Here is a 13180-nt window from a genome sequence, read left to right as displayed (position 1 = left end):
GACTGAGTAGGTTCGATCTATCAAAATGCATGACCTCACATTTATCTAAATTAAACTCCATCTGTCATTCATCAGCTCACTGGCCTAATTGATCCCGTTGCAATCCTAGATAACCTTCTTCACTGTCCACTATGCCACCAGACTTGCTAACAATGTCTTCCAAATTCCCATCCAAATTAATATAAATGACAAATAACAGTGGACCCAGCACCGATCCCTGAGGCACACCGCTGGTCACAGGCCTCCAGTTTGAAAAACAGCCCTCTACAACCACCCTCTGTCATCAAGCCAGTTTTGTATACAATTGGCTACCTCACCATGGATCCCATGAGATTTAACTTTGGGCAACAACCTACCATGTGGTACCTTGTCAAAGGCCTTGCTCAAGTCCATGTAGACAATGTTGACTGCACTCTATCTTCTTGGTTACCCATTCAAAAAACTTAATCCAAATCGTGAGACATGATCTTCCACTCTCAAAATCAGGCTGATTGTCCCTAATCAGTCTGTCTCTCTAAATGCCTGTAGATCCTGTCTCTCAGAATACCTTCTAACAACTTACCCACTACAGATGTGAGGCTCAACGGCCTGTAGTTCCCAGGCTTTTCCCTGTAGTTCTTCTTAAACAAAGGCACAACATTTGCCATGCTCCAATCTTCATGCACCTCAACTGTGGCTGTCAGTGATTCAAATACTTCTGCTAGGGGACCTGCAATTTCCTCCCTAGTGTCCCACAACATCCTGGGATACACTTCATCAGATCCTGGGGATTTATCAACACTGATGCGTTTTAAGACTTCCAGCTTCTCTGTAATATGTATACTCCTCAAGACATCACTATATTTCCCCAAGTTCCCTAACATCCATGCCTTTCTCAACAGTAAATTCTGATGAGAAATATTCATTTAGGATCTCGCTCATCTCTTGTGGATCCACTCACAGATGACCTTGTTGATCCATAAGCGGCCCTATTCTTTCCCTAGTTACTCTTTTGCCCTTTATATATTTGTAGAAGCTCTTTGGATTCTTTTGCCTTATTGTGTCCCCTCTTTGCCCTCCTGATTTCTCTCTCAACTCTACTCTGGCACACTCTATACTCTTCAAAGGATCCACTTGATCCTAGCTGCCTATGCATGTCATATGCCTCTTCCATTTCGACCAGGGCCTCTATCCCGAGTCATCCAGGGTTCCCTGCTTCTCCCAGCCTTGCCCTTCACTCTAAAAGGAATTTGCTTACTCTGAACCCTGGTTAACACAATTCTGAAAGCCTCCCACTTACCAGATGTCCCTTTGCCTGCCAACAGACTACCCCCAATCAACTTTTGAAAGTTCCAGTCTGATACCATCAAAATTGGCCTTCCCCCAATTTAGAATTTTTACTTTTAGACCAGCTATCCCCAAAGCTATCTTAAAACTAATGGAATTATGGTCACTGGTCCCAAAGTGATCCCTCACTAACACTTCTGTCACCTGCCCTTCCTTATTTCCCAAGAAGAGGTCACATTTTGCCCTCTCTCTAGTCAGGCCATCCACATACTGAATGAGAAATTCTTCCTGAACACACTCAGCAAATTTCTCTCCAGCCAAGCCCCTAATGCTCTGGTTGTCCCAGTCAATATTGGGAAAGTTGAATTCCCCTGCTATTGCCATCCTATTTTTCTTGAGTCATCTGTAATCTCCTTGCATATTTGTTCCTCAATTTCCTGCTGACTATTTGGGGGCCTATAGTTGCTCGATCAGTTTGAAATCTATCCCATTTAACATGGTAGTAGTGTCACCCAACACAATGGAGTGTATCATCAATGTGAAGACCAGTCTTTGTCTCCACAATTACTGTGCTGTGGTCATCCTACCGATGCTGTTATGGAGATGCATCTGTAGTTGGTGAGGATGAGTTCAGAGATTTTTTTTTCTTCCTCTTGGTTCCCTTACCACCTGCCATAAACCCAGTCTGGCAGTTATGTCCTTTAGGACTCAGCCACTTTGGTCTGTAGTGCTACCGAGCCATTGGTGATGTGACATTGAACGTCTCACCGCAGAGTACATTCTCTGCCGCATGCCACCCTCAGTGCTTCTTCCAAGTGGTGTTGACATGGAGGAGTACTGATTCTTCGGGGGGGGCCAGGGCAGCACCCTCCTGACTGTGTATCACTGTGCTGCCACTTTGGGCCTGTTTTGCTGGTGGGCAAGACATATGTGGGAGTGTTGATGGTGGTGTCTGGGACATTATCTGTAAAGCATGATTCTATCAGCATAATGACTATGTTAGGCTGTTGCTTGACAAATCTGAGAGCTCTACCAATTTTGGCACAAGCGCTCCGATGTTAGTAAGGGAGACTTTGCAGGGCTGACAAGGCTGAGTTTCGCGTTGTTGTTTCCGGTGCCTGGGTTGATACTGGTTGGCCCATCTGATTTCATTCCTTAGTGACTCACTAGTGGTTTTGGTACAACTGAGCCATTTCAGAGTAAACCACGTAGCTGTGGTTTTGGGGTCACATATAGGACAGCAGATTTCCTTCACTAAAGGACATTAGTGAACCAGCTGGATTTTTAGGACAATTAACAATGGTTTCAAGGTCATAATTAGACTTCTAATTCCAGATTTTTATTGACAATTCAAATTCCACAATTGCCATGGTGGGATTCAAACCCAGATCCACAATGCACTCCCATGGGTCTCTGGATTATTAGTCCAGTGACAACACTATGCCATCACCTCCCCTTCCATAATATGATGATCTTGCCTTTAAAAACTCCTGGATCAGATCTTCTCTCCTGAGAGTGCAAACCCAAGACATCTAGCCTATTTTAATAGCATAGTGATCTTGGGTTGTGAATTATTTCTGTTTCTCTTGGCTGCATCTTCTTCAGAATCAAAATGTATTTGTGAAGTAGGGGATCCCAAAATCTGGATGCAGTTCTTCAAATGTATCCCCGAGACCCAAAATCCTGTTAAGTAGATTAATCCTGCAGTTTACGAACCTCAGAACATGACTCAAGAACGGTTTCTTCCCGGCTGCCATCAGACTTTTGGTTCTATCGCATTAAGCTGATCTTTCTCTTCACCCTATTGGTAACTGCGGTACTACATTCTGCACGCTATTCTTTCCTCTTCCCCAATGTATTCTATGAATGGTACGTTTGTCTGTGTAGCTCACAAGAAACAATACTCTTCACTCTATCCCAACATATGTAACAATAAATCAATTGAATTTAATTCAACCTGCCGCATAATTTGGTGTCCTCGGCAAATGTAATTATTGCACTGCCAATGTCTGCCACAAGATTATTAATCTCTGCTTATCAACTGAAAACTCATTTTAAACAATTTAATGTAAGTCTATGTAATTTTTCTCATTTTAAACATATTTTCTGTCTAGATTATTTTAAATATATGACCTCTGGTTACTGAGCCATTTGCCAGAGAAAATGGTAGGGAGGAACCATCAAAGTGGCTAAATTTTTGAATTTTAAAACAGCCCCAAGGAAAGCAATGCCATTGTCTTTTATTTTTTTTCCCCCATCAAACCAAAATCCCTCATCTCTAGTATGAACCTGCTAAAGTTTTTGTATCTCTGCCCCATATCCAGAATGGTGTGCAGAATGTTTTTGTCCTTTCACAGAATGTGGTCGTTGCTGGCTAGGCCAGCATTTATTTCCCATCCCTAATTGACTGTGAGAAGATGGTGGTGAGCCGTCTTCTTGAAACACTGCAGTCCATATGATGTCGGTATGCCCACAATGCTGGGAGTTCCAGGATTTTGTCTGGCAACAGTGAAAGACCAGCGATATAGTTCCATGCCAGAATTGTTTGTGACTTGGAGGGGAACTTGCAGGTGGTGATGTTCCCACATATCTGCTAACCCTGTCCTTCTGGATAGCAGAGATCACAGGTTTAGAAGATGATGTGAAAGGAGCCTTGGTGACTTGCTGCACTGCATCTTGTGGGTGGTGCGCACAGCTGCCTTTGTGTGTTAGTGGTGGAGGGTGTAAATGTTTAAGATTGTGGATGAGCTACCAATCAAGCAGACTGCTTTGTCTGGATGGTGGTGTTGGGGCTGCACTCATCCAAGCATGTATAGAGTAATCCATCATACTTACTTGTGCCTTGTAGATGGTGAATAGGCTTTGGGAAGTCATAAAATGAGTTATCTTCACACAATTCCCAGTCTTTGACCTGCTCTTGTAGCCATATTATTTATATGGTTGGTCCAATTCAGTTTCTGGTTAATGTTAACTGCCAGGATTTTGATGGTAAGGGATTCAGCAACGGTAATACCATTGAATGTCAAGGGGAGATGTTTAGATTCTCTCTTGTCATTGCCTGGCACTTGTGTGGCACGAATGTTACTTGCCACTTATCAGCCCAAACCTGAATTTTATCTAGGTCATGCTGCATACGGACACAGATTGCATCAGTAACTGATGAGTCTCTAATGCTGCTGAGCATTGTGTAATTAGCAAACATCCCCATTTCTGACCTTGTGATGGAGGGAAAGTTATTGATGAAGCAACTGAAGACAGTTGGGTTTAAGCAACTTCCCTGAGCAACTAATGCACCAATATCTTGGGACTGAGACGATAGATCTCCAACAACTATAGCCGTCTTCTTTTGTGCTAGGTATGACTCCAGTCATGGAGAGTTTTGTTCCTGATTCTCATTGAGTACAATTTTGCTGGGGCTCCTTGATGCCACACTTGTTCAAATGCTGCTTTGATGTTAAGGGCAGTCATTCTCACCTCGCTGTTTGAGTTCAGCTTTGTCCATGTTTATGCCAAGGCTGCAATGAGGCCAGAAGTTCTGTGGTCTTGGTGCACCCCAAATTGAGCAGGCTATCTACAATACCAAGCACCTAATATGCTTTCTTAACTACCTATTGCCCTCCCACTTGCATAGATTTGTAAATACGCATCCTAGGTCACTCTGGTCTTGTATCCCCCACCTCAAAATTGTACTATTTGATTACGCTGCATCTGTGTTTTAACCCCCAAAGGGCATCATTTTGTACTTGCCCATGTTAAATTGCCTGGATTTCACTAGTCTTATCTTGAAGTCTACTACTATCCTCGTATTCAGTCATGATCTCAAGGGAGACCAGTAACATTTTAAAACTAAATTCAAACACTCGGTGAATTACACTACAAGATTTCAAGTTTAAACAAAACATTTTACAATTCAAGGTTTAAACAAAGCAAGTACTACTAACTTAACAGCATATATTTTGTAAACACTTATATTTTAAAACCAAAAAACTCAACACGCTACTTCCCATTCTTCAAAAAATATCTTCCCTACAATCTATCCCCATGGCACAATGCATTGTCCCAGATCTTTAACTAATTATCTCCCATTCCAAAAGCTGTCCTGATCTGAAAAGTATGTGTATATATTTTAAGTCCTTCCCTTGTTTCCCAGTTGCTTTCTAACCTTTCTTTGATCTGGGGAAATTACATGATTAATTTTTATCTCATCAGACTCACTGATTCTGTTAATATTGAGAGGACCATTGTTTTCCCCTTTCAATTCTGACTCCAACATAGACCACTCTTGCAATTACTTTGGGTTTGTTTAGCTTCTAAAACCAGATGCTTCCATTATTTTATATGTAAAAAATTTAATCATGAAAAATATATTCCCAAAACTCCAGACTAGGTTGATTAGCCATGTTAAATTGCTCCTTTAGTGTCGGGACTAGCAGGCTAAATATGTGAGGTTACGGGGAAAGGGCCTGTGTAGGATTGTTGTCATAAGAACTAGGAGCAGGAGTAGGCCATCTGGCCCCTCGAGCCTGCTCCGCCATTCAATAAGCTCATGGCTGATGTTTTTGTGGACTCAGCTCCACTTACCCGCCCGCTCACCATAACCCTTAATTCCTTTACTGTTCAAAAGTTTATTTATCCTTGCCTTAAAAACATTCAATGAGGTAGCCTCAACTGCTTCACTGGGCAGGGAATTCCACAGATTCACAACCCTTTGTGTGAAGAAGTTCCTCCTCAACTCAGTCCTAAATCTGCTTCCCCTTATTTTGAGGCTATGCCCCTTAGTTCTAGTTTCACCTGCCAGTGAAAACAACTTCCCTGCTATTTTATCTATTCCCTTCATAATCTTGTGTGTTTCTATAAGATCTCCCCTCATTCTTCTGAATTCCAATGAGTATAGCCCCAGTCTACTCGGTCTCTCCTCATAAGCCAACCCCCTCAACTCCGGAATCAACCTATTGAATCTCCTCTGCACCCCCTCCAGTGCCAGTATATCCTTTCTCAAGTAAGGAAACCAAAATTGTACACAGTACTCTAGGTGTGGCCTCACCAGCACCTCACAGCTGCAACATAACCTCGGTGCAGGCTCAATAGGCGGAATGGTCTCCTGCACTGTAGGGATTCTATGATTCTCTGAATTATGAAATTAGATATTTTCAGAGCAATTCACTATGTTGTCTTATTTGTATCATCTGTAAACTTTTAAATAGTTCTATACCCAAGTCCAAGTCATATATGTATAGAAAATGCAATACTTGGCCCTTGGGGGAACCCCACACCCCCTCAATTCTTGGCTAATTGTGTAAGCAAAACATCACTATCCCTCTAATGCTTCTATTTTTTCTGAATAGGTCTAAGTTGTTTGAAGGGCTTTATATATGACATCCACTGCACAACCTTCATCAATACCCTCTGTTCCTTCAAAAAACTCAACCAGCCGAATCAGACAAGCTTTGTCTTTAACAAATTCATACTGGCTGCTCGTTTTTCACTTTTGCATGGGGAAGGCCAGCATTATTGCTCATCTCTAAATACTCTTGAAGGTGGAGGTGAGCTGCCTTCTTGAACTGTTGCAGTCCACCTAGTGAAGGGTGCCTACAGTGTTTGTATTCCTTGTGGCACTAAAGGAATTTAAATTTTAAAAATTCATTTGAGATGTGAGCATCGCTGGCTAGGCCAGCATTTGTTGCCCATCCCTAACTGCCCTCCATTTCAGGACATTTATGAGTCAACCACATTGCTGTGGCTCTGGAGTCACATGTAGGCCAGACCGTCTAAGGATGACAGATTTCCTTCCCTCAAAGACATTAGTAAACCAGGTGGGTTTATGGCGAAATAGTTTCAGGTCAGGATGCTGTGGCTTGTAGGTGGTGGTGTGACCATGCGTCTGCTACCCTTGTCATTCCAGGTGGTAAAAGGTTGTAAATTTTTTATTCCATGCTGCTCAAAGTGAGAATTAGTTTTAGCCACGACAATGGGTCTCTAGTAGTTTTCCTACCGTTGATATTTGACTGCTTGAACTATAGTTACTATGTTTATGCTTCTCCCATGTTTTGAACAGGGTTGTAACATTTGCAATCTTCTAGTCTTCGGGCACCAATTCCACATCAAAGGAGTAGTGAAAGATTATAGTCTGAACTTCTCTTGCACCCATTCTAGCTTCCCTCAGCAACACAGGATACATCCTATCTGGACTTGCTAACATCTATTTAGCACTTCCTTTTTTACCTATTTGTATCCTAGCCAGTATCTGTCATTGCATCTCAAGGATCACTAAACATGTACATTTTACATTTGTATAGGAAGTGTTCCCTTCCTACTCCTTAGACTATATCTGCTTTGTTGAATGATATGTATCCGAACTCCACCCCAGATGTGCATTTAAAATAAGTGATTAAAGAAATTAAATGTTGAAAAATGGTCTTTTTCATTCCAATCCCAACCCTGCAGTCAGTATTCTTCCAAGTCAAAATAACCTTTTTTTTCCAGCACCATACTCGTTTTCCTTCTTCCTTTGTTGGTCAACCATCTCTCCTCATTCTTCTCCACCTCCTGGCCTGGTAAATCAGTATGTAATACATTTATGTTAGATACCCTATTTAATTAAGCACAAGAGATTTGTAATTATGCATCTTTTGTTTTCACTGAAATCCTTGATTTAAATCAAAGTTTTAACCATACATGAAAATGAGACTTTTAGATATATTAACTGTTGGTCACAACCAAGGATAATTTGACACTTAACTCAATCTGTAATCCATTTAAAAAAAAAAATTTGTACTAATCAGAAATTAGAAGTGTGACTACTAGAAAATGAGACACCGTTGGCACCCACTGTCAGTGTGAGCAGTTGGCTATACCACTGATTTATTATGTACTAAGTTAAAGTCCCAGTGATCAAATGACAATATTTTATCAGTTGTGCCATCTAATCCAAAAATGCCCAAGTGGCAAGCTATAGTGATGAACAATTTATAATCTATATATTCAGATTTTCATTGGTATTCAGTGTCCTGTATTTCACTTGTTTACTTTTGGGTTTTCATAGCTATAAGCCTATCATTGACTACATTGATGCACAGTTTGAGGCCTATCTGCAAGAAGAGTTGAAGATTAAACGTTCATTGCACAATTATCATGATTCCCGTATCCATGTCTGTCTGTACTTCATTTCTCCCACTGGCCATTCTCTTAAGTCACTAGATTTAGTGACCATGAAAAAGCTGGATAGCAAGGTAGGTCAAATTTAGCTTTCAAGAATAAGGTTCTGTTAGGATGAAATTCTTGTTGATCACCATTTGAAATTAAAGCTCTTGTTACTCATTTATTTTTCACACTTCTTCATTCTTGTGAGCGTATTTCCTTTACAGTACAAAGAATTGGAAAATTGATTACAGAATCCAGCTGGTAGCACACTTGCCTCTGGTTGTTGGTTCATGTCCCACTTGAGCATAAAAATGAAAGCTGTCACTCCAGCTCGGGGAGTACTGCCCTGTTGGAGGTGCTGTCTTTTGTATGATACATTGAACTGGGTCCTTGAAGCCATTTAGGGTTTAAGAATGTATCCATTAATAGTTGCTTGCTCTATAATTGAAATACTTCCATCTGATAAAGTGACCGACAAATCAATTTTACAATCATGGAAACTGGCTTCATTTGGAATGGCCATTTTATCATTGTGTCTTTAAGTAATGATGTAAGGCCTAAAACATTGGTATTTTGTTGTTAGGTAGGATCCTTGTTAAGTAAGGAAAGTGTATATTTATTTTGTGTGCTGGGATTACTACATTTTAATAAAGGATGATCGAAAATTAAAACAATCTAAAGAACTGTTAAAAACTCATGTTTTGACTTAATGATAAAACTGTAGTGTACCATTTTGGTTTTATCGTACCTATTACAAATCTGGGTATGGTTCATTGGTATCAATCAACCACAAGTGTTCTAGGTGTCTGAGACTCAAATTGATCATACAAAAATACAAATTAGGAGCAGAAGTAGGCTACTCGACCTCAAGCCTACTCCACCATTCAATAAGATCACGGCTGATCTAAATTGCAACCCCAACTCCACATTCCTGCGTACCCCCCATAACCTTTCACTCCCTTGTTAATCATGTATCTTGTCAAGCGCTGCCTTAAAAATATTCAAATACTCCATTTCCACTGCCTTTTGAGGAGCGAGTTCCTAAAACTCATGGCCCTCCTGAGAAAAAATTCTCTTCATCTCTTGCCTTAAATGAGTAACCATTAATTCTAGATTATTCTCCAAGAGGAAACATTCTCTCCGCATCTAGCCTGACAAGAACCCTTTGGATCTTAAAGGTTTCAATCAAGTTGCTTCTTACCCTTCTAAACTCACGTGAATGCAAGACTAACCTGTTCGACCTTTCCTCATAAGACAACCTACTCATTCCAGATATTGGTCTATTAAACCTTCTCTGAGCTGCTTCAAATACATTTACACCTTTCCTTAAATGAGACCAATATTGTACACAGTATTCCAGATGAAGTTTCACCAGTACCCCATGCAACTGAATCCTACTTTAGTAATCAATTTCCCCCTCAATAAACAATGGCAGCTTTCCTGATTACTTGATGTGCCTGCATACTAGATCCATTTCTATTTGTATGATGTGTTTAAAATTAGTTTCCTTGTGCTCTTCTCTGGATATACGTATCATTTGTGAACGCACTACAATCTTCAAAGGCAGCTCAATGGTTCATTTCACAGTGTATGGATATACAGAGCAACAGTTGTGATCAGTAAATTTAATTACATTGATAATTGCCTTGGTGTAATGTAAAAATAATGAAATTGATACATTTCCCACTAACCATGGGTTGTCATGTTTAATATTAACAAATGACTTTCTACCTTTTCCTGCATATTATGTTTAATGTAATGTATTGCTGGGCCTTGCTGCTTTGCAGAATTATATTGGCAAAACTCCTGTCTGCCTTGCCTCTCTTGCTTAAGGCAGCTAGAAAGTGAAGTTCTGTTGGACCTCCCAAGATATTGAGTAGAATTTTATGATTTCTGTTTTTGTCAGTGTTGTCTTGTGCGGGACAAGTGAAGAGCAACCTGCCAGCTGCCTTGCTGGCTTTTCCCACCAGACTTTCAAGTGCCTTGGGGAGAGGGGGGAAGAAAATGGAAGGTTGGAAGGGAGAAAATGGAATGGGCGGAGACCCAGCTCCCATTAGAGTTTTCTAACCCCATTCCCTACTGGGTTTGAACTGTTTAATTATCAAAGCAAGTTTAACATTTAGTTAGATTTAATAACCTCAAAGCTAGATTTAATAACCTCAAAGCTAATTCGTGGCTCAGCTACCTATATTTCAGATTTGAAAGTTTCCTAAATGTGATAGTGCCACCCAGATACATTAATAAAAGGCTAATGTTGCCTGATGTGTGATGAGGACAGGAGCTGTAATGGAATACTTTTATTCTAGCTGTCACTAGGATTCAGATTTCATATGTGCATTTCACTTAATTTGTTTTAAGCTTCATCTTAGATTTCAGAATTGTGTTAGAAGAAAACTGAATGTAAATTACTGCTAAGAATTGTAATTGGTATTTAAATAAGTTTATTTTGTATAATTTTTGTGGAGTTTTGAAATTTGCTCAAGGGTAGCGGGGAGAAATCCAGTACTTTAAACTTAGTAAAGGTCACTAAAATTTCTATCAAATCTAACTTTTTGTAAAAGAGTGATCATTTTTGGCTAAAATGAAATAGTAAATTACTGCAATGGCAACAAATTAGTTTAAGACAGTAAAAACCTGGTAAAGTTAACATTTTTAGTTAGCCTGCGATCATTTCGGTAGAGTTACATATTTCTGTTACACCATGTTGAAAAAGTACATCCTGATTTAATTTCTAAATGGCCTGGCTCCAATTTTAGGATTATGTCCTCTTGTTCTGGATATCCTCACCAAAGGAAATAGTTTCTCTGTAGTTAATTCTATTGAATCTCTTTTTTTCAGGTTAAATACCTGAGTTAGATACCTCTCAAACAGCTAAATTCAGATGATAAACAATTCATGCAATTTGTCTAAGCTTTTAAATGCTGGTATTCTGGTGAACCTTCACTATACTCCTTCCATGATCAGTATTTCATTTGTTGCCCAAAACTGAAAGGAGTACTTCAAGTAGGGTCCAACTAAGGTTCTAAACAAATTTAAGCACCACTTCGTCTCAAGGGGTTAACATTCGAGAATGAGTAGGGCCAAAGTTTTATTAGCCTTTTAAATTTTTTAATACCAGTATATTAGGGCAAAATTTTATGCGTTCCTACCAGCAGGTTTGCAGGCAAGGAAGTCAGTAAAATTCCCGAGTTGGTCTTCCGCTACCCTTCTGGCCACTCCTGACCTGTCTGCAATTTTTTTGTGGGGTAGGAAAGGCCAAGGGCCTTGCTCTTGTGGCCATTAAGAGCTGCTTCCTGCCCTGTCTCACTTTTGAGACTGGCAGGAGGAGTTCAGGGCAGAAGAAAAGCCTGGCAGGTCACCCTACTTGGACCTTGGACAGAAAGGGGGGCATCTCCTTCAAGGTTCCATTTTCTACATTGAGTATCCCTAATCCTACACCCACAAGGCTTCAGCTCCATTTCCTGCCCCCATACACTTAGCTGGTCTTGGACTCTGGGATTTATAATCTGATGTGGAGATGCCGGCGTTGGACTGGGGTGAACATAGTAAGAAGTCTCACAACACCAGGTTAAAGTCCAACAGGTTTATTTGGTAGCAAATACCATAAGCTTTCGGAGCACTGCTCCTTCGTCAGATGGAGTGGAAATGTGCTCTCAAACAGTGCACAGAGGCACAGAAATCAAGTTACCGAATACTAATTAGAATGCGAATCCCTACAGCCAGCCAGGTCTTAAAGGTACAGACAATGTGGGTGGAGGGAGCATTAAACACAGGTTAAAGAGATGTGTATTGTCTCCAGACAGAACAGCTAGTGAGATTCTGCAAGTCCAGGGGGCAAGCTGTGGGGGTTACTGATAATGTGACATAAATCCAACATCCCGGTTTAGGCCGTCCTCATGTGTGCGGAACTTGGCTATCAGTTTCTGCTCAGCGACTCTGCGCTGTCGTGTGTGGTGAAGGCCACATAATCTGGACACTGCTTGTAGTCCCAGTACTGGCCACTGCTACCATTGGGGCTGCTGGAACTACAGAGTTATTTGTCAGTCTAACTGGCTGGCAGCTTTGAGGCAGTGTCTCTGTATCCAAGTGAGGATAAAAGCTTTGATTCCAGCCATTTAACACTACTGGGGTGCTAAAGGCTGGTGGGGCTGCTGTTATCAGCAAGGCCAACTCTTTGGGTGGCCTGGTCAGGAAACACCCTATCTGAAAAATCCTGCCCTTAGTTTTCAGTGATTCATGGACACCTAAATCATTTCCATAAAACCTCAAATATTTTTCTGATCCTATGTCTCTTTTGTAAGTAAATACTTCCATTTACGCAACTTGCTGAGCCTTCTAATGTGCTGTTATTCACAAATGTGGGCACACAATTCTATGTTCCTTCATCCAAATCATTTTTATATATGAAAAACTGAGGCCTCAGTACAGACCCTGGGGAATGCCACTTGCTACAACCTGTCAATCAAAGAATATTTGGGGTATCCCTATTGTCTCCAACCTCCCAACCATTTGTTGCCTTTTTCACAAAATTGCCTCCAATTCTGTGCATTTCAGCTTTTGCTAATTATCTCTTGTACGGAATGTTGTCAAATGCTTTGTGGAAGTCCGAATGAACGACTTTGTAGATTCCCCACAATCCACCATGCCAGTAATTTCCTGAAAAATTTCAAGTAGATTCAATAGGTAATTTCTGACTAACCAATCACATTACGTTTACTATTTATTTGCTCACTATACAAGACAAACAAGCTGGCTGAGTGGGCAAATAAGTGTA

The 13180-nt window shown here is 40.6% G+C and overlaps 1 protein-coding gene across 1 annotated transcript in view; it reads left to right on the top strand.

Moving 5' to 3' along the window:
- Window positions 1–13180, top strand: part of septin10 (septin 10) — a 52269-nt gene that overhangs the window by 17180 nt on the left and 21909 nt on the right. Inside the window, exon 4 of the mRNA XM_078222002.1 lies at window positions 8309–8495. Coding sequence (XP_078078128.1) covers window positions 8309–8495 — 187 coding nt within the window. The remainder of the gene's footprint in view (window positions 1–8308; window positions 8496–13180) is intronic.

Source organism: Mustelus asterias, chromosome 10, assembly GCF_964213995.1.
Source record: "Mustelus asterias chromosome 10, sMusAst1.hap1.1, whole genome shotgun sequence".
In the NCBI taxonomy this organism is placed as follows: domain Eukaryota; kingdom Metazoa; phylum Chordata; class Chondrichthyes; order Carcharhiniformes; family Triakidae; genus Mustelus; species Mustelus asterias.
The sequence above is the reverse complement of the archived record's forward strand: the minus strand, read 5'-3'. Positions and strand labels throughout refer to the sequence as shown.